We start from the raw sequence: 26,782 nt of genomic DNA, 5'->3' as shown, positions 1-26,782 counted from the left end.
CAGGCTCTGAAAGTCTCCGGCCAGAAATTCTGCTCGAACATAGGACTGCTGGACCCGACACTAGCAGTGAAGTGAAATTCATTTATGTCATCAATGTTTTTAAGACCCTTTTAATATTTCTCGTGCAATGATTCTTGCTCACATGAGATAAAAAAGTAATATGAATATGAACGTAAAAACGTCCTCAGGAAGACTCAGAGTAAAGACCATCAATGGCACAAAGCTTTGTAGTGCAGGATCTTTATTTCAACAGGCTTGAATTCATGGAAAAGTAAGCAACAAAAAAACAAAGAACTTCAATATGCACAAGATTTCAGTTATCCCTAAAAGCGGTTATTGTGAATAAAATGTACATATTCATCTTAAATAGTATTTTTGAATGTGTGTATAGAATAACTGGGATAGTCTTCTGCTGGTATGATGCTCTTTAGTGATGCAAGTCCTAGTTCTCCCGTTTCCATGGAAACCTGAATCCAACAAGCTCAGTCAAATCATTTCCGGTTAATAAAGTTTGTTTTTGTCTGGGTGGGCCTAATAGGTATTTCCACAATCATTTGATAACTTCTCTGTCACCAGTAGGGTAAATATAAAGACTATTGCTACCTGGAACAAAAATTACATATATGAAGATATAGTTATTATCAAGAAACCTATTATTGATTTGTATCCAAACATAGTATGATCCCAAACACTTCGTTAGTGGGAATGAACTCCTGTGTGATCAAGCAAACCCTTTTCGTAAAACTTGAATCAAACAAAAAACCCTAAACTAAAGAAAGAATGCAGGAACTTCACAGCATTACTGGGGAGGCACTTGACACACATAAAGTGATGATTAAACGATTCATTGTGTGGGGGGGGTCATGGTTGTCTTCACGATCGCTCTATGGAGAGGAACCTGCTGCCTTGCACGTGACGCAGGGCAATCCAAATGATAAAGGCAGCAGCATCAGCTCACTCGCTTTCCCCTCCCCTCGCTCGGGCCAGACATATTAAGACTGCCTCTGGTCCTCCCTTACAGAGGACCGGGGGGGTGTGGGGGTGTGGATGGGGACCCTCAGCCAGGCCGGGGCCCCCCCACTCGCCGCCCACTAAAGAGAAGCTAAGCTCTATACATACGTGTGTGTGTGTGTGTGTGTGTGTGTGTGTGTGTGTGTGTGTGTGTGTGTGTGTGTGTGTGTGTGTGTGTGTGTGTGTGTGTGTGTGTGTGTGTGTGTGTGTGTGTGTGTGTTTGTGTGTGTGTCTGTATGTGTGTGTGTGTGTGTGTGTGTGTGTCTGTGCGCGTGCGGCTGCGTGCTTGTTGCCCGTGTGTGCTTGTATGCGGGTGTGTGTGGCGCCGGCCGCAGTACCGGGAGGGTGTGGCCGCGCCCGGCGGCCCGTGGTCCCGCCCCCTCACAGCATCTGCCACTCCAGGGCGAACATGACGTTGTCCACCTCCAGGCTGCGAGCGATCTCCTCCAGGACGCAGTGCTGCTGCCACAGCTGGTGCAGCTTCTTGTAGCGCTCGGGGCACAGGTGGAGGGGGTTGCCCCGGCTACGGGACAAGGAGAGCGTTACCACGGTGACAGGGGGGGGGGGGGGGGTTGCTCGACACCGCCAGACCTCGGACGTGAGGACAGCGGGACGTTCATGAATGGGGGAAATGATGCATTATGGGAGGGGAAATGGAGAATAGAAAGAATAGAAATAGGAATCGATTTTTAAAATATTCGTCTTTCTGAAGATATTTATGGGTCAGTCGCTTGTACGGACAAAAGACTTCAAGGCAGTTATGAACTGAGAAGCAAGGAGACACTTGCTGGCCTGGTTTGAAGACCATCAAGAGTCATTGAGTATTTTGTGAAGATGGATTTCAGGAGCAGGGGAGAATGTACTGATGTGCAGTCAACATGTCAAACACAATGGAAAACATGGGGGGTCTTACACAAGCTGGGGGTCTGTCTCTCCGTAGTCGTCGAGGTAGGGGGCCGGATAAGTGCTTCCTCGCGTCTTGCTGGCCTTCAGCACAATCTCACATTCTCTGATACTGTCCACAGAAAGCAACACACAAACATAATGTACAAACTTACGCAAACACATTGATTTGGGGAAATACATGCAATACAATCGTTATTATTTCATCAGCGTGCATGTTGCCTCAATAGCTCAGCACGTAACGAACTGGGATCAATAAATAGAAGCGATGATCAGACAGCCAACATGTGCCGCCCAGCCCACCTGAGGAACACCCCGACGCCGGCCCCGCAGGTAGCGGCGTGGGCGGTGCAGGCGCCCACGTCCTCGCCCTCCAGCTGGGACTGGCAGCAGGTGCTCTGGGAGCACAGCATGGTGCCACACACCAGGCACAGGGTGGGGTGCTTCCGCTCCCCGTCGTTGGACTTGGGACACCTTAAGAGCAGGGGGTTCAAACGCATGAACAGAGCGCAACGGTGGTGGAATGTGTTCCTGTGTCTGATTGAGTGAGCGTGGTGTGTCTCAGTGAGTGAGTCTCATTGAGTGAGTGAGTCTCATTGAGTGAGTGAGTGAGTCTCATAGAGTGAGTGAGTCTCATTGAGTGAGTGAGAGATTCTCAATGAGTGAGTCTCATAGAGTGAGTGAGTGAGTCTCATAGAGTGAGTGTCATCGAGTGTGTGTCATTGAGTGAGTGTGTGTCTCTCATTGAGTGAGTGTGTGTCTCATTGAGTGAGTACATGTGTGTGTGTCTGATTGAGTGTGTGTCTCATTGAGTGAGTGAGTGTGTGTGTCTCATTGAGTGAGTGAGTGTGTCTCATTGAGTGAGTGAGTCTCATTGAGTGAGTGAGTGAGTGAGTCTCATTGAGTGAGTGAGTGTGTCTCATTGAGTGAGTGAGTGAGTGAGTGAGTGAGTCTCATTGAGTGAGTGAGTGTGTCTCATTGAGTGAGTGAGTGAGTGTGTCTCATTGAGTGAGTGTGCGTGCCTCACTTGAAATGACTGGCCTGATTGAGGAGGGAGCTGTAATCCGCTGGCAGGTCTATCAGGTGGTTCCTCCTCCTGGGATACCTGCAGAGGGCGGGGACCAGCTCACAGTGACTTCAAGGCCCACAGCCAACAGCGTTTCTAGAAGCATCTTATGAGCGCAACACGCACAAAAGGGCCAGAGAGAAGGACTCCTGTACCTGACAGTTTGGATTTCACCCTTTTGCGCTTTGGTTACAGCTGGGTCTTGGCACCACCTGAAATAAGATACGTGCACCATAAAACTCAGGAGCAGGACACTGAACACCAGGCTGCTGGCCCGGCACTGAGTCAGGAGATGAAAGCAGACCATGTGTGTATCATTTCAGGCTACCTCTGCAGCAGAGGCCTCACAGACTCCCGGTGCTCCCAGAAGAGCTGGAATAGGTTTGAGGGTAACGCCAGATAACTGCACAGCGCCTCTGTGTGTCCTGGAGAGGTAACTGCAACAAGGAGCACAGGGGATACATTAATACTTGGTGTGGTGGGTATTGGGTATGCTTGGCATGGTGGTGTTATGGGTGAAAAAGTCAAATTACCAAACTATGGCTTCACAGGGTGAACTTTAATCTGGAATCACTTCTTCCCTTTCTACATGACAAGCTTAAAATGTATAATTTTCTAATTTTGTAAATTATATGAGGCTTGGGGATAATGTAGTTTAACATTACAATATCTATCTATATATCTCAAGACTTCAGTATTCTCAGGTACTCCTGAGTGACCTGCAGTGCTGGAAACCTCCACCGGAGGGGGCACTCCTGTAAGACCATTGAAGAAGAGTGCCGTGCAGCGCAGGAAAGGCGTGATCGCCCGCCTCACTCCCTCAGCCACAGCGCTGCCGGACACATCCGAGCTCAGCCTGGAGGACAAATACACGGAACTCTGTTAGTCGATGCACGTACAACACAATGAGACCAAGCCCACAGAACAGAAAGGAACAAGGGAGGCTTTCTTTGACATATCCCTTGTTAAACGAACATGGACATCAGCTTCTCAAGGTCAAGACCTCAAATCTTTGGTTCATTAGGTTAATGTCTTTAGCTTAATGCAGCCCTTAAAAATGGGTGATATTATACCACCGGGTGTGAGCGTGATAAGCCATGACAAGCCAGTTTTTAAATCTGCCTCTTCCTGTGTTTTTTGTGACATCGCAAGTTGGCTTGTCAACCTAGAGGTCTGCAGGATAGATAAGCAACGTTTGCTACAGTACACTGTGTGGGCTGAACTATCCAGCGCACATCTAGGTGCACACGCCCACTTGTGAAGTCACCAAGGCACAGGGAAGGGCAGATTTTCCAAAGACTTGTAATGGTTAATCACACTCCAACCTGGTGGCATAATATCACCCCTTTGAGTTTTAAAGTAAACATGCGTGTGTCAGCTGAAGCAGTAAGGAGGCCGGCGGCTACCCTGTGGTGAGCTGGGTCAGGGTGGTGTAGAGCTCCGCCGCCGCCCGGGACTCCTCCCCCTCCTGCCCCCCCGCCGCTGCAGGAAAGTCTGAACACAGAGAGCAGGGCGACCACCAGGGTCACCGGACGGAATGCACAACAGCATAGCCTACCCCCTTACCCCCCCACACCTCTCTCATGCACTTATTGTATGTTGTACGCCCTGGCACTTAAAAATAGTACTACGCATCGTGTCGCATCTTATCCTAGCCATCTTTGCTATATACAGCGAATGGGTTAACCTAGCGATTTTTAGTGTTTGGCACTTGGTTCTATGAACATCCTTATGGTGCAGTTTGGTTCGCAAAGGTGTGGCACGGATAGCGTTTCCACCGCCAAAAGTGGGCGTGACCTGGACTGAGACGTACTCGTCTCACACTCGTCTCGCAGTACTCCTCCGTTGGGGTACTGAGACGCCTGAAAGGGTGCCGGCAAGTTCGAGTTACACACACCGTCCGTTGATTGGTCGACAGAATCGTCACTTCCGGGCGACATGGGGACAAAAACAAACAAACAGTACCCGCGAGGTATTATTCTGGATAATGGACATACTTTGTCGCACAATACTTTAACTTGGGCGAACAAGGAGGTGGAGACGTTCCTCTGCATTCTTGGGGAGGAAGACGTGCAGAGGGAGCTTGATGGAGCAGTTTTTATTGTTTTTATTTTATTTATTGTTTTTATTGAGCAGGCTACACTGCGTCGCACTGCTATGATGTCACAACGTTTAGGTAGCTGCCGCGGCGATCGACATCCGGCCTACCATAAGGGTACTGTCGGCGGTGGAAACGCGACCGCTGAACTGAGCTGGGCTACACCGCTTCCTCACTACGAGACTGAACCGAATCGAACCCTCCGCTGGGAATGCGCCATTACTGTCCCCAAGGCGATAGATTGTTGTTACTCTTTCTTCTGACAAATGTACTTATTGTAAGTCGCTTTGGATAAAGAAACATCTGTCAAAAGCCCTGAACGTAAAAGATAAGTCCAACAGCAGTGGTCGTCGTACCCGAGGTGAGCAGGACCTGCACCAGGTGCGCCATTGTGACCAGGTGCAGGATGTAGAGGTGGTTGTAGGCGGAGCTGACGGCCGACGGCTGCAGCTCCACCGCCTCCTCGTGGTAGAGCGCTGGGACGGACAGCACCATGCCCACCTGTTGAGCACCACCACAGTGGGTACCATGCACAGCACAGCAATGGGCGCACATAACTAACCCTAACCCCCACGCCACAGAGAGGAGCATGTGGAGAAAGGAAAAGGAGAGTACACCTCGACTCTGCATAGCCTACCCCCTTACCCCCCCCAGCCCTCTTACGCACTTATTTTATTTTGAACGTAGAGCTGGGCGCTTAATCAAGTGTTAATTGTAATAATACGTTTTTGGTGTTTGTTTTTACTGAAAAAGGTGAGTGTGTAGAGTTTGCTTAAAGTCTGTGGGAACCATAAGCAGCAGCACATCACATTTATTCCAACATCTTAAACTGAGGCCCGCAGCAGAGTGAAAGATTTGTTATTTATTTTGCTTTTGTTAATCATTGTAATTCTTCTTGGTTCAATGAACATCCTAACTGTACCCATACAGTGATATATTGTTGTTTCTCCTAACAAATGTACTTATGGTAGGTCACTTTGGATAAAAGCATCGGCTAAATGCCCTGAATGTTAAAAGGTAAATAACAGTAAAAGCCTGGTGTTTAAAGTCTGGTAACGACCTGATTACGACCGGATACCCACCAGAAGATGGAAGAAGTCCACCTCCAGGATAGAAGGGGTGTTCTCTCTGCTGATGGTCGGCAACAGGACTGGAGACAGGAGGGGAGGGACATCTGGTTAGACTCGACAGATAACCCAAAGAGCGAGGACGGCGGCGCATGCGTTGTATGGTCGGCGTACCTGCGAGCATGTCTGTAAAGTGCGTTTGGATCACAGCCTGGGAGGACTTAAGCCTCTGGGCGGCAGAGAACTGGATGACGGCGTTCAGACCCACCAGCTGAAAGACGGAAGACCTTTAGTCATATTGTCCACAGATAAACAGCAGGGTTTATATATGGCTGCACATATTTCTACAGGCTTTGGACAACCTGTCGGTTCTGTAAAGATCCAAACAGCGCTTTGTCTTCTTCCTGTAACACATTTTCTGCAACAAAGAAATTGTAACAGAGAAACATTACAAAAAATCTAAAAAGGCTCAACATTTTTGTTGCAAGGCTAACATAAATAACAAATACCCTTCACCTCCCAATTACTAAAGTTATAAATGTATAGCCAATCAGACAGCCTTACAATCCATTGATTATTGCAAGAACACCGCGACGGCGTTACGTTAATTACACTGAAGTACACACATAGTAGGGGGTTCAGTGGGAACCGTGGATCCCTGGGGGCTCACCAATGGCCTGGATGGTGAAGGCGCACGTGTTCCAGGCCATGGTGGGCACGTGGGGGCACAGCTCATTGGGCGGGGTCTCCAGGCCCACCCGGTGCACCGTGGTGGCACACACCACCAGCATCTCGGCTATGCTGTCCGAGAACTTCCTCCTGAAAGCACAGCGACGTCAGCGCTCTCTGATGCCCGCCCTCCCCCCGCAGAAAGACACCCGTGTTTAAAATGATGATCCACACGCGAGTACGTCAGTCACTCACGGCTCCTGCACGCCGAAGCTCAGGATGGATCTGAAGTCGGGCCGACCCCCTCCACAAAGCCCTGACGCTTCTTCAGGGGACGCGCCCTCTGCAACGCAGCAACAAGACAGCCAATCAAACACCTCGGCTTTGTTCAGCTCCATGATCACCGGTTGAATAAAACACGATGATTCACACTTCCTCATCGCCCTCGACTGATCCTTATCAGGTAATGGCTGAATGGAATGGAGCAGGTTCAGTACAAACCAATGGTATTTGGGGAGCAGATTACCAGGCTCACTAACTTCCCTTCAGGCTCCTCTCTCAGCCTCACTAACCATATTGATCACAGGAACCTTTCTACACATGCTCTGGTCACTTGTATATTGAATGTACATTACATTAATGTAATTAAAGAAGTAATAAACACACCTCCACTATATATATTTAACATATCTATTCTTTATCTTCCAGTCATCCCCTGCCTTGGCCTACAACCACCAGGTTACCACGGTCACAAGCTCTGTCAGATCTGTCCTCACCGGAGCTGTGATTGATGGACTTGAGTCCGTTGATTCTGGCCAAGAGGATCTGGATCCAGCGGGGCAGGGTCAGGTGCTGGCCCACTATCTCTGCATTCTCGCTGCATGACAGAGGGGAGACATCAGCATCTGAACGGACTGCGACACAGATGAGCCCGTCCCCCATATGGATAACACAACATCCATCGTCGGGATAGCGTCGTTGAAATATTAATCGTAACTATAATATACAAATTATATTAACCTTGTTTATATAATTACTAGACAAACAACGGAATTGTATATATTCTCCTTGGACCTAGAGGTACTTCCCTTCCTCTCTCTAACTGAGAGGTGGCATTTGCATTGCTACAGTAGCCACAAAGTCTGATATTAACGCCATGTTAATCGACTGACCATTTTGTTGTGTGGATTCCTTTAATTGTCTTACAGCCTTGCAGACCACTTCACCCATAGTGTATTGCAGTTTAACTTGGCCTCTCCCACCGTGGCTGACTTCAGCCATGACCAATCCTAAACTCTCCACGTTGGTCACTCCCCCTCACATTTGTAACCTTTGTATTATTCACCTGGAATGCAAACATTTCCCTATAAGAATCTTGTTCACATATTGTCTCACTGAATGAACTCTTGGTAACTTTGCTGCCGGTATATTCCCATTATCATGCTCTACAATTAAAATCAAGCATTTTGCAGTGTCCTAAAATGCAGTTATTCTCAGAGAGCTAGCTCTAGAGGGCCGCTCACTAGTCGAGGGTGAGGGGCTCCAGCGGGATGAGGGGCACCACTGTGTTGCACAGGGACTTGCAGAGGGGACACAGGTACTGCCCGTTCTCCAGGTCGATGATGAGCTCGGCGTGGAGGCGGTTCCTGGTCGTGTTCTGGATCGCCTCGAAATACCTGAAGGAACCGGTTCAGAAGCTCAATGAGGTCATGCATGTACGGGCTTATTGAATGTTGTACGACAGCATTGTGCAGCGTCTTATCCAAGTTGTCTTTGTTGTATATAGGGGATGGGTTAACCTAACAATTGTTAGTGCTTGGAAATTGTTTCTATGAACATCCTTACTGTACCGACAGAGATATATTTTTTCTCTTTCTTCTGACAAATGTACTTATTGTAAGTCTCTTTGGATAAAAGCGTCTGCTAAATGCGCTGATGTAAAATGTTAATGTGATGTCATTCTCTCTGTGGAAAGCATGAGAGACTTGCAGAGACAGACCGGCGAGCCGAGTGGGCTAACAACTCTAATAGAGCAGATACGCAGATGCGAGGGACTCACTTTTGCCAGCAGCTTGAGTGCATTATGTGGCCGCAGCTGCCGGTGTGTGTCCCGACCACCAGGTCAGGGGCCATGAAGAGCGAGTTGGACGGGGCTGCGTTACCTGCAAGAGACCAACAGTTCAGTAAGACTCAATGGCAGTGGGTGCACAGGGCCCACGGGGAATGGGTTAACCTAGCAATTGTTAGGGCTTGGCACTTGGTTATATGAATACCCGTGGTTATATGAATAACCTTACTGTATATAGACAGTGATATATTGCTTCTCTTTCTTCTGACAAATGACTTATTGTAAGTCGCTTTGGAGAAAAGCCTCTGATAAACGCCCTAAATGTAATGTAAACGTAACCTTCAGAATCAAGCTTCACGAATCCGAAGCATGGACGTGGCTTGCCGAAGAGAGACTAAAGGAGGGGGCGCGCTGTGAACGAAGACATGCAGCCCCGAGTCTGAGACCCACCGCAGGCGTTCTCCGTGCCCAGGGCCTTCCCCCGGCACTGGGTGAGCACCGTGGACCTCTGCACGCACGCCGTCAGCACCATGGCCTGGGACAGCGCTGCCACCTCCTGCTCCTCCTGGCAGAGGATGCAGGTCAGCACCTCCCGGTGGGCGGGCGTGGAGCCCCGCTGGGGGCCCAGGGCCACGCAGCGCTCCCGCTGCTCCGGGACACAGCTGGAGGGGGATGAGATGGGGGGAGGGAGACAAGTCAGTGAAAACTTTACTATCAGGTCCAACTTTTTAAAATATCTGGTCAGAATTCAGGCATGTTCATAACCTACAACTTAAATAATGAACCAGATTTAACACAACCACCACCACCCTACCTTTCACTAGACGTGGCGGCCGGTCCTGGATGGCTACTGCTGCTGTCCGGCATGTTGTCGTACAGCATCTTGTTGGACTCGATGAAGTTCCTCTGCATGGCGGACATCTGGGCCATGATCTTCTGCCGGTGAAGCTTGGCGGCGTCCGCCTTTCTCTTGCGCTCAGCCTTGTCTTTGTCCTGGGCCGCCTGGGGTAAGTGCAGGGAGGAGGGGAGGGCCTTAGGGCAGTTTGTCGCTCTCCATCCACCAGCAGCGAGCCACATATAAAGTTCCACTCTCCTTTCTTTAATACAAGCAGCATGCATGTTTATAATACTGGTAGGTCAGATTAAGAGTTAACCTTGACTCTGTATAGCCTCCTCCCTTACCCCCCACCGCCCCTTCTCCTCCCTTAGTCTCCTAAAAACATCACTTGTACGCACTTAATGTATGTTGTACGTCATTGCACTTAAAAATAACCCTTAGCATTGTCTAGTGTCTTATCCTAGCTATCGTTGTTGCATACGGGGATTGGATTAACCTAGCAAGTATTAGTGCTGGACACTTGGTTCTAGGAACCTCCTTGATGTACCAACAGCGATTTGTTGTTTCTCTTTCTTCTGAAAAATGAACTGTTGGTGCGTTTATAAAAAGGTCCCTGTTTATGGATATGTTACACATAACCCAATAAAGTCCATTTGGTCCATCTTGTCCATAACATGTCCATGTGTAGTCTTTACCTCTGGCTCTGGCTTGCTCGTGTCCATGCTCACGGAGGCGGTCGGGCAGTTCTTCTCTCTGTGGCACTTCACAGACTCAAACATCTAGAAGATTAACATAGGATGAAACTGTCACTTCACCACCTCAAACATCTAGAAGATCAACATAGGATGAAACTGTCACTCCACAGACTCAAACATCTAGAAGATTAACATAGGATGAAACTGTCACTTCACCACCTCAAACATCTAGAAGATCAACATAGGATGAAACTGTCACTTCACCACCTCAAACATCTAGCAGATCAACATAGAATGAAACTGTCACTTCACCACCTCAAACATCTAGCAGATCAACATAGGATGAAACTGTCACTTCACCACCTCAAACATCTAGCAGATCAACATAGGATGAAACTGTCACTTCACCACCTCAAACATCTAGCAGATCAACATAGGATGAAACTGTCACTTCACCACCTCAAACATCTAGCAGATCAACATAGGATGAAACTGTCACTTCACCACCTCAAACATCTAGCAGATCAACATAGAATGAAACTGTCACTTCACCACCTCAAACATCTAGCAGATCACCATAGAATGAAACTGTCACTTCTCGATCTCAAACATCTAGCAGATCATCATAGAATGAAACTGTCACTTCACGATCTCAAACATCTAGCAGATCACCATAGAATGAAACTCTCTGTGGCTCTTTACCACCGCAAACATCTAGCGGATCAACATCCATTTGCATAGATTGAAACACAGAACAGCGGTTTAAAAGCCATGACGTGTGTGTGAACGATGGAATCTTATAGCTTCAAGAGCTCACCTGGAGGATCCACTTGACCATGTCGCTGTGGCCTTCCAGTGCAGGAAGGGACTTGACTTTGGTCAGGAGCTGGAACACAGATTTGCTGTGTTCTGAGCCCAAACCTAAGAGGGACCAGTGAAAGAGATTTGGATCGTAACAAAAACAACACTAAGCGAGGCTAGCAGTTAATGCTTGAGGAGGAGTCGATCGACCAATCGATCGAGTGCTCCTTCGAAAGAATGGAATGAATACAAATCTGAATCAAAACTTAAGTGTTCAGTGCTACGTCAGAGAAAGCAAATAGGTAACTAGCGATTGGCATTTAGAAATGTTCTGCTCATTTTAAATCACTACGTCAAATAAAAAATGGAAACAATCAATAGTGAATCGTAAAGGACAATGGATATCATCGTTTGACGCATGACTAGCAATGGTTAAAAAATAAAAAGACGAAAAATTAGACTAACAAAACAACACCGAGGCAATATGGCCTCCACGTACCACGGGCTTTGACGCTGAAATCGAAGGCCACCTCCTCGTCTGCAGCGGCCTCCAGCTGGGACTTTTCCTCCAACAGTGCTTGTCCAATCAGATGCAGGGCCTTGGAGAGGGGGTACACATGACAGTCACTAAAGGTCAGTCAGACACTCAAAAACAGAATGAGGCAGAATGAAACCGGATGGACCCGAGTTGGCCAGCTGGCGCGTACCCTCTGGACCATGGCCTCGGTCCACTGTGTGGAGCGGTCCTTGGCAGCTCTCTGCAGCACTCGCCTCAGGATGTGGACGAAGATGTCACAGCTGAGCAGACGCACCACGCTGGAGAAGGCCGGGCAGAAGGCCGGCGGCACGGGAGGCCGCAGGGCTGGGAGGAGAGAAACACGTAGGTTTGTGGTCCAACCCTAATCTCTGATTGATTTCTTAAACATTGGATAACAGCTGAACCGGTAGAGCGTACTTTTTTCTTATGTATGCAATGGATAGTCAACAGTATGCATTGTTATTACAATGCCTTACGGGAACCGGTTAAGTGCAACTTAACAATTTTTGTGGTGCTAATAAATCTGTTAAAATGGATAAGCATCTCGACCTGTGTTCTCGTGTCACTCGGTTAATAACAAGTTATCCTTATATTATATAACAAACAGAAATTTCATCTTTGTGGGTTGCTAGTCCAATCAGGCTCTTGGACACGCTCACCCTCTTACTCAAATACTAACGTGATACTAACCTTGATCAGTGCCCTCCTGAGCTCTCCTCTTCTTCTGGGAATCCTCTGCCTAGAACAGAGACAGCAGTAGCCATTACAGGGAGCTGCACATCAGAATGAGGGAACAAGGATCCAGCATTGGGCTTTAAGCTTTGGCCAAACCTTGCTGTGCTGAGACTTGGAGTAGTGGTAGAAGAAAGGGTTGAACTCTGGCAGACACTCTTTCTTCACTTCGTACAGACCATGGCCTGACACCCCAGGCTTCCTAGGACACAAGGATCCCATTTAAAACCTCAACAATAATCCTCCAGGCTGAATCACAGTCTGCTTCAAACGATTACTTACTTAAAATTGGAAACTTTGGAAATAACAGACTCCAGGCCGGTTTCATGGCTCTCCTGTTAAAATAGAAGTTTTACATTATATTATATCATATTTTTGGACATTGTTTTTTATTTCATTTATGTTGTTTGTCTTGTGGAGTTCGGAGGTCAACATGAGAGGCTGGGGAGCTCACGTTTTCCGGCAGGCCTTTGACCAGGCCGCTGTGGGCCATGGGCTCGATGCAGAGCAGATGGATCACCTCCCTCATCGTCACGTCCTCTTTGGTTACCTCGCTGACCCCCGGGACATAGCGCTCGCCTGGGTGGGCACCAACGAGAAACGCTATTGGTCAAACACTGGGCCCACAGTCAATGGGCTGGTAGAGTCTGAACACTTTGGAAGATGAGAGCGTTTATGATGTACCGATGATGACAATCAGGAGAAAGAGCATCTCCTCTGTCAGCCGATTCCACTGCTTCAGCAGCTCCTGCAAGACCCAAGTTCAAATGGTTGAGAACAGAAGAGCAGAGAACCAGAGGGTGAAGACGGGTGAAAGAGTAAGAAAAAGACAGAAAGAGAGAAAGAGAGATTCCCAGGGAGAGACGCAATCAAAGAGTTTATAGAAAGAGTTTTTTTCTTGCCTGATCTTTGCCCGAGGTACTTCCGTTAAAGACGTCAAATAGCTCAAACCTCAACAAGAGAAGCATGAGAAAGTGGTTGGGGTCCATTTTGGAGGCTGCAATCTGTTCATATTTGAGATAAAACACAGCTTGAAAAAATGTATACTGTTTACATTGTTCATTGTGTATAATGACAATGAATTTATGCTGAGGCATTATTCTCCATATTCTATGAATGAGGTCTACTAAAACAAGGCCCTACCTGTAACATGAGGACGTCCTTGTCATACATCTCATCCCGGCACTTGACGTCCTGATAGTAGTACACCTGAAAGGGAGGAACAGCCCACAGTGAGGCCCCACCCTACACTGAACAATGTGTGAGGTGTATATATATATACACCATAGGGAATCACTGCTGCCCGACCTGGCTGACGAGCGAGAGCCCGTTCCGGCGCCACATCTCCGCCGAGACCTGTGCCACCAACACCAGGCAGCGCAGAGAGTGTTCCGCCAGGTAGGTGTAGTCGTAGCTTGCCTGGAACAGCAGGACCAGAGAGAGTCTTAACAACCTCATTCAAATGTCACCGCCATTCAAAAAGTTGTGTTTGGGGAGGTGAAAGGCCACTCACGGGATCGACGTGTTGGTGGAGGCGCTCAATGGCCCCGGTCCTGCACAGGTGCAGATACAGGCCTGTGGAGGACGACAAACAAAGGCGCAGTCACACGGGGAGAGCTTTCCAGAGAGTCCTCCAGATGAGGACTATTCAGATTGAATTCACGCAGACACGGACACAGAGACACTGAGACAGAGTCAGAGGCATTGCAGCAGTCTTACCAGCGAACAGCCTGGAGATGGGCAGGTGTATGCTGACAGGCTCCTGGGAGACTTTGTAAGGACGGATGTGGAGGATCTGCTTGCACATGTAGAAGTCGGTGGGCTCGCTCTGGTGTGCCCGGTGGTTGCAATGGATCAGTGCTCCGTGGCATTCTCTGAAGGCCTGGAGCAGGACCTTCTCCTGCACGTGGGCGGATGAGGATGTGGAGTCACGCAGGGCAACACGTTGCCTTTCGCCGAGTTTATTAACGATCGTTTTCTTCTGTTTTATCTGATGGTCTGTGCGACGGGACTTACGTCAGAAGCGCACCAGTCCTGGAACATGGAGAGGATGTGGCGGAGCTGTATCTGCAGAGAGAAGCCAGCCTCCCACTCTGGTTCAACCTCGATGTGCTGACCGAACTGGCGTTTCACCTCCTCCATGCCCTAGACACGGAACCATTGAAAAGGTTAATGATTTCTCATTTTTGTAGGATTTCCATTAAAAAACATGATGTACCATAAGATTCGCAGAACCATCCACCCAACGACAGGACAGCCTTGCATGAATCCATACCTGCATACAACCAAGGAGATCCAGAAAGGCTTTGAACCCTTCCAGAAATGCTGTCCTCAACGCATCTGTCCATTCAGTGGGCTTGCTGATCAGAATGTACCTGTATTATTGACAAATATGACTGTTACTCTTCGCAGTCGGTGCAAGCTGGGAATGTGTACTGCATAAAATAAACGCATGTCATCAAACACACACAAACATCACCTGAGGTCATGGAAGATGACATGAATGCGGAAGAACTTGTCCGAGTTGTAGCCTTGGAACTGGAAGCGGTTGGAGTCGCACAGGTGACCCTTGAGCACCTCCATGATGGTACCCACAATCACCTTGATGACCTTAGCTTCCTCGATCAGATGTCTGGCCTGGGGGGTGGCGGGGAGGCAGAGAGAAATGTTGTAATACACCTGTCCATGCTTTTGTACGGTAAACAAACTTTTGTATTGTTTACTTCACAAGAAAGTTCCTAAAATAGATTTAATTCAAATGAAGACAGATTGATAACAACTCTAGTATCATGCAGGTTGCGAAGACACGTGTAACGTTTAGATGCCCTCATAGCAGCCAATGCTCACCAGGGTTGGCACAGTGAAGATCTGTACCGACAGAGAGGATATGAAGATACTCCTGTCATGATAATCAAAGATGAAGCACTGCTGCAGCATGTCATAATTCTAGAAGACCAAAATACAGACGGTATTAGTTGCAAAACCTCATCGAAGATGCATTTCTATAGACTCAATTATAATGTTAATTAAACCTTTGTGAATTCAATTGCAAAAAGCCTCTTGGACTCTGTATCCATTAGCAGGCTGCAGAAGATCAACTCATAGACGATCCTGCGAGCTCCTAGTGGGAGAGACCAAAAGAAGAGCGTTCTGCTTATCAAACAGGAAACATGAAACGGGCCAGGATGATTACCTGGGTGTACCGGGTCGGCCTCCCCACTCACCTTTGTGCATCACAAAATCATGCAGCATCAGCTGGCTGACGAAACAGGGATCCTGGTGAACCAGTCTATGCTCAAGGAACACTTGAGAGAAGATCTGCCTGAAACCAACTGAAGGGAGAAGCACACTAGATCAGCAGACTAGACAAATTCTCAAGCAGGGCGGCTTGAGTGGCACTGGTTTGTTCTGTGTGTCTCATGTTGTTCCCTTTCACTTTGCCATCCAAGGCATACAAATATATAGTTAATTACCTAGTTAACCTCTTGAACTCGAGGGTCCCCATATTTGGGGACTCTGTCACTCTCGCAGCAAAAGGCATACAACACTGCCCTTATTACGTAGAAATAGTCATACTGCACATCAAATAAACATGAGAAACTTGGCTACAAGCACATAAGTCATTTTTACAAAACTCAAACACCAAGCATATTAATGATCAAATATCAAAATCTGAATAGCGTCAGAAAGTCAACCCACTCTCCACATTTCCATTGCTACCGCACCGATACTTCATTGTTCACAAACGAATATTATCTCAAATGAAAGCTAAGACCATGACAAGACGAAAAACTCAGTGAACCAGCAGCCAAAGAATACAAAGGTATACAACCACTTATTAACAGCGACTACTACTTACACATCTGAACACATGTCACAAGTGTTCCCTTTCTAATGACATCACAATTATTCAAATAGACCTTGTAGATGCAGAGATATTCTCTATTCATTTTGGGTATGTCATTTTCGAGCAGAAACCTAAAAAATAGGCTGGAGCTCAACTGGTTAAACATGATGCTTATAAAGAAATCATGATTGCTGATTCTTTTTTAAACAGCTAGAGGGACCAAACTACCGATATCAAATGAGCCAAAGCAGAAACTTTGACGCTCTTACCTGAGTAACCGACGATCTTCTGGAACCAGTTGCCCAGGCGCAGTGCAAAGGTCTGATGGGCCACCACTGCATAGAGAAGCACCTCCACGCGCAGAGCCTCCTGGGAGATGTGCTTCGAGTTGGACTGCAAGAACAACCAGAGTAAGGCATTGCATACAGGGACCAAAACAAAATGGTCACCGGTCGTGAACGCTGAACAGAAGAACCACTGCATTGGAATGTACCTCGATGAGGTCGTTCACTTCCTGGCAAGCCAGAACGGTTCCTTTCTTCACGATCCAGCGTCCCTGAATTACAAGTAAAGACACGTTGTTGATTCAATTTGTGGCCCAGTGTTTGTTTTAAGATGTGCTTCCTTCCTCCTGGTGAAAGCTGTGTGAACGTGTTAATGTCCAGACACCTCTTTGTCGATGAGCGCTGTGTGGGCCTGGGCCACCGCCTGGGTGCACTTGATGGAGCGCTGCAGGCTGTAGATAACGTGGTCGAATGAGTGGTGGTCATCGTTGTATAGCACGCATAAGTACACTTCTTCGTCCACCCTGTAAATATGACCATGGGGAGAGGGGGGGGGGGGGGGTTATTATGGTTTAGCAACATTTCACTTTACACCCTAAAACTTAATTGGACCGGAGAACATTGAATCCATATAAATTGCCAGGGTGGCATGTTGCTCAAGAGGTAGAGTGGGTTTGCCATTAACTTTTCGAACCCCGGCTCCTCCTAGCAGAGGTTCGAGGTGTCCCTGAGCAAGTCACCTCACCCTTACTGCTCCCGACGAGCTGGCTGGTTAACTTGCATGGCTGAGACTGCCATCGGTGTGTGAATATGTGCATGAATGGGTGAATGTTAGGAAATATTGTAAGCGCTTCGAGTTGCCTGGGTAGAAAAGCGCTATATAAATGCAGTCCATTTACCAAATGATTGTGATATGGCTTATATTAAGTTAAGCAAAACCCACTAGGTTCAGCATCAATCCATGGGGTAACACAACAATCATTGTCCAGCTTTTGTTTTCCATAACCGATTTCTTGGCAGTACCTGGGCTCAAGGTCATCTGGGAGCTCGTAGTATTTCTCCCAGACCAGCATTTCTGTGACGTAGCGCAGGAGACAACGAAACAGCTGCTCAGCGCGCTCGTGCAGGACAGGATCCAGCACACTGGCGTCCTGAAAAGCACGTATATTTGTAAGCATGAGGCGTTATGGTGGTTGTGTGTATGGTTATGTCCTCCTGTCAGACACAGACATTTAGCCAATCCTGTAACCCATCAGCCCCCAGTCAGTCTGCTGTGGACGCCTTTACTTGGATAACCTTCCCAGTTCCCTGTGTAGTCGATAGTCGGCAGGCTTGCTCTGACGCCTAGAATAAACCACTTTGTGGTGTGATCTCCCCGAGTTCACCAGACTCTGGTGTCAAACCCAGGTCCTCCCTTCCTCCAGCATTAGTGCCAGCAGTTTAGCCCACTGGACTAGAGGAAAAGGGGGCCAAAATCGACAGACATTTTCCCTTCCTCTGCCCTCTCAGAGAGCCATCTTCTCAATAGTGATGCCGCGTGATGATAGATCTGAACCTCAACGGCAAAGACCTGGCAGATGGGACAGTAGGCTGGATCAGGGACCTGTGAAATACCCAGAAAACATGTTTGTTCTGGTTTGAATTAACAGGTGTTTTATGTTCAGTGTGGAGTACTCCCACATGGAAAGTGTCAGTTAAAGCAGCGTTTTACATCTGCAGGGGAAGCACAAAGCAGGCAGACCTGCTCTGTAGTGTCGCCTCTTAATTGAGGCACCTGTTGTTTATGGAAAAGAAGAAGCTAAACACCGTCCTGCTCTGTGTTTGTAAAAGGGCTTTGGTTTAGCCTTATCAAGATGGAGGCTGAGCAGCTGGGATGAGCTAAATGACAGATGGGGACAGAACACTGGGTATTGGTTTGACCCTAAAAGGACCTAGAGCAAAATAAATACAACCAATATTGGTGTTGTGATTATTAGCTCAAGGCATTTGGATGCAAATTTCCAGCCATTATGGAAAAACATCAGCCAAGAAATATCAACGTCATACGTTGTCACATCTCAGTCTAGCCACAATTCAGCCTGAGTAAAAAGACTGCTGGAGAATCGCAGTTTATTTTCCTCCATAGCTCATAATCATGTAAGCAAACACTTAGAACCACTCTAAAATTTCTCAGGCAGGGCAGGTCACTCAATGTCACTTTCCCAGATCCTATCCGGCCACTCACAGCCCCAAAATACATCCAAGACAAACGCTAAATGATTAAAACCGGGAGAGAAAAACAAAAAAGAAATCTGGGGTTCGCCTTCCGGCTTCCATGTAATGTAACTCACGGTTTCCATGGCAACAGCCGTTCCCTGGTCGTGTATGGAGCAACAGGGGCCGATCTTCCAGGCCTCCAGATCTCCACAGTCACAGAACCCGCCACCCGATGAGGCGTGCATCTGAGCACCACAAGACGGGTAGGATTATGTCATGTTATACAGGACTGGGAAATATGTATAGCTATGAAAATCTGTGCATTTGGAAAATGTATAATTTCTCTAAGTCCTTAGATGATTAACAATGTTCAAATGGTTATGGTCATAGGAGTGACAGCATGTAGGCGGTACCTTATAGCGATGGCCTTTATGCACACTTTCCTGGAAGCAGTCCATGCACAGCACACAGGTGGGGTCTATCGCACAGTCCCTGCAGTCAGTAGAATGCAATGTGGGTCATTAATAAAAATAAAAAGAGTAACAAAATGTATGCAGTACAAAGCGGATTTAAAAAGTATAAAACAAAAAAAATATTTGGATAAAATAAAACATGCATCGTATTTCTGCCCCAAGGCTGACTTGAACCTATTGATGTGTGAAAGAACATTTTGTCCCTGGAAGCATTACCGGCTGATACCGCTCACAGGTCTATTCAAAGACTTCTATTAATCATCTGGCTTTATTTATTGAACGTTGTTTAGAAAGTATTACATTTAAGAGATGAGAAAGTATCAAAGTCCTCTTTCACAGATGCATTTCAAACCTGAAATTATCCAGATATTAACCGAGGAACTGTAGGTGAGAATGCAAATGTGGTTGGACCAGACATTAAAGAGATTTCCCTGCCAGCTCCCTAGTACAAAGCATGTTATGTCCAAGCGTAATTAAGCAAATCACTGCCATGATGTTTTTTGTTTTTGTATATACTTATTTTTACACAATTATATTCATAACATCATAATATGAAATATTATAGTTTGAAACAAGGCCATCTGAAATTATTAGTTTTTGAATACACCTCTTTGAAATTCAAACACGGCATTTCAAGAAGAGATCATGATTTCATATAAAAAATTTACTAATTCAGAAACGAGAAGTAAAGTTGCAGATCCAGATACTAAATGCAATATTCATTACTAATATTAAAGTGGTGAAAACACATCATGCTACTTGTTTATTGACCACAATCAGTTTATTTTTCTGCCTTTGAGATCAATAAATGCAAACTACCCTAAACTTGTGCTGTCATTGCATTATTTCTCTCACAGCTAAATAACGTCTGTCTTTGACAAGAAAGTCTATGACCTCAAGGACCCTGAATATCTGTCGTTCTGATAGTTATGGACTACACGACTACTCAGAAATCTACAAATTGATAGGTTAATGAAAACAAAAATGTAAGTTGCAGCTTTGGACTTCTCTGACCTGCAGGAGTAGACTGTCTCTCCCTCCTTGAAGACACGGCCACATATCCCAGAGGACTCGCTGCCCTGCTTGAGTTTGGCCAAGCCCTCCTGCGGATCCTCTCCAAACAGGAAACACTCCAGTGGGTGGAGGAGGCATCTCTGCACCCGCTCCTCTTCCTGCGGATCAAGCACCGTGTCCAGGTGGTAGGTCCTTGGCACCATGTCTCGCAGGTAGGATCGCAATTCTGCATAGCTGTCTGCGGCATCCAGCCATTTCTGCAGGACAGCAGAAAGATGAAACGCCATGACATCAGCATTGTTTAAACAGCAATAGATTTCTCTCTATCACAAAAATATTTTTGTTCAAGTAGACAAAAGATTTTTTTTAAATTGATAAACAAAAAAACATTATAAACATTCCTCCCCCTGATATACATCCTACAGTTTTGCATAATCAAAAAGAGGTTGTATTATGCCTGAAATAACATCCCATGTATTCGGGCCGTCAATGACCAGGATGAATTAAGTTGTCGTTGATGATTATGGGCCAATGACAACTTTCCATTAAAAAATGTCAATAGCTTCACAAATCATCTTCCGTGATTGGCACAAGGACCAGTCCAAACTATGAAACGTGAAAAATGCTACTCATAAACGTTTGCAGAAAACAAATACATTTTAACCTTTTAACAACCGACCGATGGCATGAAGTGACATGCATCCGAAACCAATGAACACATGAATACATCATGCATTATGGTTCGGCCTGGCTGTCGATAGACGACAACAACTCAACTGTATGTCACTATATTAGCATAGCAGCTAGCAGCTGGTGATAACAGGGAATAACACGTCCCCGGCGCAGCGCTAAACAACATGGCACGATGCAATATATGTTCGTATACCTCCAACAAAACGTTACGATGTGTTGGTGCGAGGAGCGTTTAAACAGTTTTAGACCAATTTAAAACCTACCTTGCTGAGATCCACTCCGTTGAGTGTTTTCTCACCTTCCGCCATATTTTATCTGCCGTAAAGGAGTGGTCACAGTCGTAATAACATTTTACGACGTAGCTTCGCTTCTTCGCAAAAAGGAATTGTTCCAACGCAAAATGGTGTAATAGCTTGATATAAAATTAATTTTCTAACGTTTAATAAAAAAAGGTTGACGCTGGAAAATGTCATCAAAAACAATCGCACAAACAAACCACACGACCTGAGCCTCTAATAGGCTGGGAAGCCCAGCCGGGTCGGAGGTCAGAGTTGAACGTTTGACAGAAAATTAAATATGGAGTCCATATTCCATGAGAAAGTAAGTTTGTGTATTTTATTTTGAATATTGATCTATGAAAATTTGATGTTTTTAAGTGGACAGCTTTTAGTGCAGCTGCTGCGGTTACCCGCGCTGCCGTGCGTCCACTTCTAACCCGAGTTAGCGGACTTCTAATGATACTAAACGTATTGTTTTGGCCCACGAGCTAAGCTAATGCTAGTAAACTGCATCTCGTTGTTAAATAACTGTTTATTTCTGGCATGTATTTCTAAGTTTTTAATTCAAGTACAGCGATTAACTGCTATTGTACGCAAGGAAAGCCAGTGTCGGCACAAAAAGTGAATGTGATCATCTTGCTTAGCTATATATATCAGCGTTATCCGGTTTTTCCTCTTTGTCTTTTTAAATTGCATCAACTTTTCGATGTGTCGAAATGATAATAACATGATTGATCCGTGCCGCTTTGTAGCAAGAGGGCTCCCTGTGCGCTCAACACTGTCTAAACAATTTGCTGCAAGGTGAGTATTTCACTCCCGTGGACCTGTCATCCATCGCTCATCAGCTGGATGAAGAGGAGAGGATGAGGATGGCAGAAGGGGGCATTGCCAGTGTAGAGTATAGGACCTTTCTACAGGTATTGGAGCCAATACGGGGAACAAGTGCCCAATGATTTACTTGTATTTGCGTTTAAGAATGGTTTATTGCATTTGTTACTCACATTTATTTTTATGTTTGTAGCAACCTTCTGGAAATCTGGATGACAGTGGTTTCTTTTCAATACAAGTACGTTTCTATACTCAATGTTAAACAGTTTATATTTCAAAACAGACCCTCTTAGCACAAGTTAAGAGTTATAACTTGGCAGAATAATTATCTCTCTCCAATATCCTCCAGGTTATTAGCAATGCACTTGGAGTCTGGGGCTTGGAGTTAATCCTCTTCAACAGCAGGGAATACCAGACCCTAATGATTAATCCTATGTAAGAGCTGTTTTAATTGTTTTTTAATAGCAATTACACATGCAGAACAGCAGCACAGTATCCTCTAACTTTGTCATTGGTATATTTACATTTTGCTCTAAATGTGATGTTTCCTCTAAATTTTTCCTTTCTTTTAAAATGCTTCAGAGATGAGAAGGCCTTTATTTGCAACTACAAAGAGCACTGGTTCACAATACGTAAACTTGGGAAACAGGTATGAGCATCAGAAGTGGTATTTACCACAGGTAAAATCCAATCCTTGTTGTCTGCATCTCAATAATGATGGAGTTTGGCTGTATGTTCCGTTGCAGTGGTTTAATCTGAACTCACTGTTGACCGGGCCAGAGTTGATCTCCGACACCTATCTAGCCCTCTTCCTTGCCCAGTTACAACAGGAAGGTAATAACCCAAACTCCGCTCCACTTTTTGTACCAATGTCTTGATACTTCACAAAGAAAGGAACGCGATAACAACCGTCTTTCCGCAGGTTATTCCATATTTGTAATCCGAGGAAATCTCCCCGAGTGTGAGGCAGAGCAGATCCTTGGAATTATGAGGGTGCAGCAGCAACAGCGTCCCAGGCTAATCGGAGAGGATGAAGCTAGCTCTAGTAGTGGTCAAAGGTATGAATAGGCCATTGAAATAGGCACCAGCATTTGAGCCACTACTCCTGAGTTCATACAGCGTTTCTTATCATCCCAAATCAGCTCTGCGTTGGCAATGGCTTCAGCCAAGCCGCCTTCGATGGGTGTTACTCTGAGTGGGAGATTGGTCACCGATGTTCAGCCGGAGACGGCCATGGCTGTGGAGGATGAGGTAGTGGATGAAGACGAGGAGGAGCTGAAGAAGGCCTTGGCGCTCAGCAAACAAGACATGGAGGTGGAGGATGAGGAGGCTGACCTTCGCAGGGCTATACAGCTCAGCATGCAGGGTACCAGATCACTTCAGTAAAGGATTTAATGTATTCCCTCTGTTGCCGTGATGTTGGGAAATGTGGATCCTCGGTTGAGGTTCATGCACTGGCTCTTGGTACTCAGACATAACGTGCCAACATTCTGTGTTATCAACTATAAAAGGTGAATTCCAACTTGCCCTTATGACTAACCATACTCAATAATCGATGTAGGCAAAGTTTCTATGCAGGAAATATCTAATTCTTTGTTGTTGTTGTTGTTGTTGTTGTTGTTTTAAAGATCACAAAAAAAGATCTAATTAAGCCGGCAGTGGATAACTTGGGTCAACGGCTGTGTAGGAGGCAAACAAATATTCAGGGAAAGTGTTTACACTTTTTGTACAGGATCAGTCATGAGCAATGCAGCCTCAGAGACCAAAGTGGTGAACGTGAAGGCGGGGGGCCAGACCTACGGTAGTTCAGCAGGCCCCGGAGGCAGCCAGAATGAGGCGCTCACCGCGGAGGAGCTGAGGAGAAGGAGGCAAGCCTACTTCGACCGGTGAGTCGAACATCTGCACACATATACATCTACACTGGAAATGGAGTTGGGCCGTGCGTACAGTATATAGGCCGATTGATTTAGTTGACAAACTATTTGTTTAATTCTTTTTTTTATAGCCAATCTCAGCAGCCACCCACCGTTCCTTTGCAAGCGGAGGGTAAACTGACGTGTACCTCAGGTAAGGCAGCCACTGTGATTCTCTTGCAAAGTAATATATAACTACTATTACCGTTTCATTTATAAAACCACGTTTTATTTTCTTATCGGTTTCCAGGTTCGAAGAGTAGTGAAGCAAGTACTGAGCCGAGTCCACAAAGCAAACCCAGCCAGTAAGGAGTGGTGGCAGATGTTCCTCTAGTGGCCTACGTTGTTTACCAGCTGCCTGGAGTGGCAACCACATCCAGGAGTAGCTTCGCTCCTTCCTCTAACCTTTTGCACATGTGACCACGCGGCCAGCCAGAAGGTTGACACAGTTTCCCTGGTTAAGTCGCTGACAAGCTATTGAGAAGAAGAATGAGAGAGAGAGAGAAGGCAAAGGCGGGACTAATCTCAGTCTACCCTGGCACTGAGGCTGGAAAAATGGTGATTACAGAACTCTGATGCAGTGAAACCCAGTCTGTAAGGACCTTTTTTACCATAACGCCTTCAATATCCAAATTGTATTATTTTGTTTGTCCTCACTATTTTAATGGAAGGGGGAAGTGTTTATTTAAGAAGACAGGAAAATACTTTTAAAAAATAAAAAGTATTTAAAAGGAAAACTTGGTTGTTTGCAGATAGTGTATATTGTGGAGCTCTTTGGGCCCCAGGGAGGGCTTGTGGTGACTCTACTGAGGAAAAGATTGGCGCTGGAGATGGAGCTCCTCACATTTAAACAGTGGTGGAACATAGTATGTTTATGCTTGGGGATTTTTAGGATATGAGAAGTTATCTGCAATCAACCAAAACTTTGTAAGTGGTACGAAGGAATTTAAATCTAAAGGAATTATATTTTGGCCAGCACCAAAAATGGAAGGATATTAAGGACAAAATAGGAATTGCCTATAAGCTATGCTGTATTGATCCCTGGGGTGTATCCTACAGCCAAGTTACAACCAATTAGAAATAATTCAAATTTGTTTTAGTTATATCGCAAACATTATATTCTATAAAACAAATTAAATTTGAAACCAACTATCCACAAGGGATGCATAAATAGCCATTATACCCAAGACTGAAGAAAAAGCTACCATTTCTATATAAGATGTATCCAGACATAGTAGTTACCACAACCTCTAACCCCACACCTACTTGTCTGCTTCTACTGTTCTGCCCACAGAATAAATTCTGCTGATTGTATTCAACAACTAGAGAAAGGAAATCAACTACAAAATGTAGGATGTAAAAGTATTTTGATGTTCTGAGTTGGGACATGGCCGTCTTGTTATGAAAGCTTTTCAGTTACAGTCAATATCTAAATCAGATTTGAAAGGTGGGTTAGCATGTGTGGCTGAATGGGGCTTGTTGTCCGTAGAGCGGCTGCATTGTTGTAATACTCCGCTTGGTCCCAGTCTGGTGCAGGCCGATTTTGAACTGTAGGCTTCTGTTGGCAATCCACACACTTATCACAGATTGTGCAGACAAAACAAACATGTTGGTTTTACAAAGTTGTTTTGGGTCCAAGAAGAGTCAAACTAAAATTTGATGTAGAGCAACTTAAGGCTTCATGGTTAGATATCAGACACCTTCCTGTCTTATGGAAGTTACTAAGGAGATGTTTCAGGTAAACTGGGTCAAGCCTTTTCTGGAGAACCGGTGCTTGGTGGTGTGGTGTCCTGTGTCTGAAGTTCACATCATTTCAATGGTGTAATGCAACAAGCATAATGCTTCTCGTCTGCAGCAGTGTCTCTGAGCTTTCTTAAAGAGCACCTAAGTAGGATATTAAGACTTTGTTAGTTATGAGGGGTAGCATAATTAGTCAACTTTAAATCTTTCTATAAATCATTGATCGGTTGTTAAGGTAATTGGAGAATAACTTAAATAACCGCTTGGTGTGAGCGCTATCCATCAAACCAATTCATGAAATCGTTTATTAATTTCTATAGTGTCATTCCAAAGAACTACGATTATAGTTTCATTGTTAATTTACATCGGGGGCTGTACAAATACTTATGAACTAATTGCATTCTGAAGGTTTAATTCTGATTGTTTTTCTTAGCTAGGTCTAATCTTTGATTGTGGCAAACCCTGTTTTCTTATGTATTTCTGTGTGACATGCCAAGAGGCCACGCAACCTCACAGTGTAGACCTCCCTCTGTCTGCCTCCTTCAGATACAACCACAAGTGTGTGTTTGTTGACTTCTTGGGGGATTCTGTGATGGTTATTAGTTGTTTTTTTTGGAATTATTTGGGTGTTGCTTTGCTGGTGTGGAACTGCATATGCAAGATTTGCAGTATACAGCGTTGTTTGGTTTTATATAATTGCATCGTTTTCACTTACTCACATTCTTTGGTACTTAAATAATCAGTTTTGGTATACATAATTCATGTTATGGCTGCAGCGACTTCCTGTATTCATCTATTTTTATTTTGTATCATATTAAAGTGACACGTACCCCATAAGTAACTTGTGTTCTACTGTTCACTTTGTTTGAAGAAAATCCAGTGTTGAAATGGCCTCACATCTAGATCCACATTGAGGTTCCTCCTGTGGTTAATATTTAACCCTAAAAAACTTGCACTTTGTATCCCCAAATAATAGATTGGGTTTTGGACATTTAGTTTTGTTGATTTCCAAGGCAGAACGGTAGGCCTG

At 45.7% G+C, this 26,782-nt stretch overlaps 2 protein-coding genes across 3 annotated transcripts; one reads left to right on the top strand and one right to left on the bottom strand.

The window, feature by feature from the left end:
• Positions 1-224: 224 nt before the first annotated feature.
• Positions 225-21,314, bottom strand: ubr1 (ubiquitin protein ligase E3 component n-recognin 1). 2 transcript variants are annotated; one of them, XM_079752000.1, is made up of 48 exons: positions 21,257-21,314; positions 20,301-20,557; positions 19,227-19,305; positions 18,948-19,058; positions 17,641-17,768; positions 17,003-17,141; positions 16,827-16,889; positions 16,603-16,726; positions 15,711-15,818; positions 15,519-15,607; positions 15,334-15,432; positions 14,966-15,123; positions 14,762-14,861; positions 14,503-14,631; positions 14,206-14,386; positions 14,000-14,061; positions 13,795-13,905; positions 13,630-13,695; positions 13,389-13,490; positions 13,171-13,234; positions 12,941-13,065; positions 12,769-12,821; positions 12,586-12,688; positions 12,445-12,493; positions 11,924-12,078; positions 11,716-11,815; positions 11,233-11,336; positions 10,416-10,499; positions 9,697-9,884; positions 9,333-9,544; positions 8,874-8,976; positions 8,338-8,490; positions 7,591-7,691; positions 7,070-7,157; positions 6,816-6,964; positions 6,508-6,563; positions 6,320-6,416; positions 6,161-6,228; positions 5,435-5,579; positions 4,387-4,474; positions 3,700-3,836; positions 3,309-3,417; positions 3,136-3,192; positions 2,942-3,019; positions 2,218-2,388; positions 1,925-2,026; positions 1,350-1,534; positions 225-467 (listed from the first exon to the last, which is right to left on the bottom strand). In XM_079752000.1, the coding sequence occupies exons 1-47, from the start codon at positions 21,299-21,301 to the stop codon at positions 1,393-1,395; spliced, it is 5,232 nt and encodes a 1,743-aa protein (XP_079608126.1). In that variant the 5' UTR covers positions 21,302-21,314; the 3' UTR covers positions 225-467; positions 1,350-1,392. The 2 variants fall into 2 exon arrangements, with proteins under 2 accessions (XP_079608126.1, XP_079608125.1); XM_079751999.1 differs by having other exon boundaries at positions 225-1,534.
• A 166-nt stretch (positions 21,315-21,480) lies between these two features.
• atxn3 (ataxin 3) lies at positions 21,481-26,583 on the top strand. The gene is made up of 11 exons (XM_079752026.1): positions 21,481-21,593; positions 22,024-22,188; positions 22,293-22,337; positions 22,449-22,534; positions 22,682-22,748; positions 22,846-22,933; positions 23,022-23,157; positions 23,242-23,465; positions 23,832-23,985; positions 24,105-24,166; positions 24,263-26,583. The coding sequence occupies exons 1-11, from the start codon at positions 21,570-21,572 to the stop codon at positions 24,319-24,321; spliced, it is 1,110 nt and encodes a 369-aa protein (XP_079608152.1). The 5' UTR covers positions 21,481-21,569; the 3' UTR covers positions 24,322-26,583.
• The last annotated feature ends 199 nt before the right edge of the window (positions 26,584-26,782 follow it).

Source organism: Pollachius pollachius, assembly GCF_949987615.1.
Source record: "Pollachius pollachius genome assembly, chromosome: 15".
Lineage (NCBI taxonomy): Eukaryota > Metazoa > Chordata > Actinopteri > Gadiformes > Gadidae > Pollachius > Pollachius pollachius.
This window is presented reverse-complemented; position numbering and strand designations above follow the sequence as displayed.

Coding starts and splice junctions, on each gene's coding strand:
- ubr1 (XM_079751999.1), bottom strand. CDS start 21,301: ATGGCGGAAGGTGAGAAAACACTCAACGGAGTGGATCTCAGCAAG. Junction 11,337..11,715: donor TTTCAGCGTCAAAGCCCGTG/GTACGTGGAGGC, acceptor GGTCCCTCTTAG/GTTTGGGCTCAGAACACAGC. Junction 1,535..1,924: donor GAGACAGACCCCCAGCTTGT/GTAAGACCCCCC, acceptor CTTGTCCCGTAG/CCGGGGCAACCCCCTCCACC.
- atxn3 (XM_079752026.1), top strand. CDS start 21,570: ATGGAGTCCATATTCCATGAGAAA. Junction 22,338..22,448: donor GTGGTTTCTTTTCAATACAA/GTACGTTTCTAT, acceptor AATATCCTCCAG/GTTATTAGCAATGCACTTGG. Junction 23,986..24,104: donor AGGCAAGCCTACTTCGACCG/GTGAGTCGAACA, acceptor TTTTTTTTATAG/CCAATCTCAGCAGCCACCCA.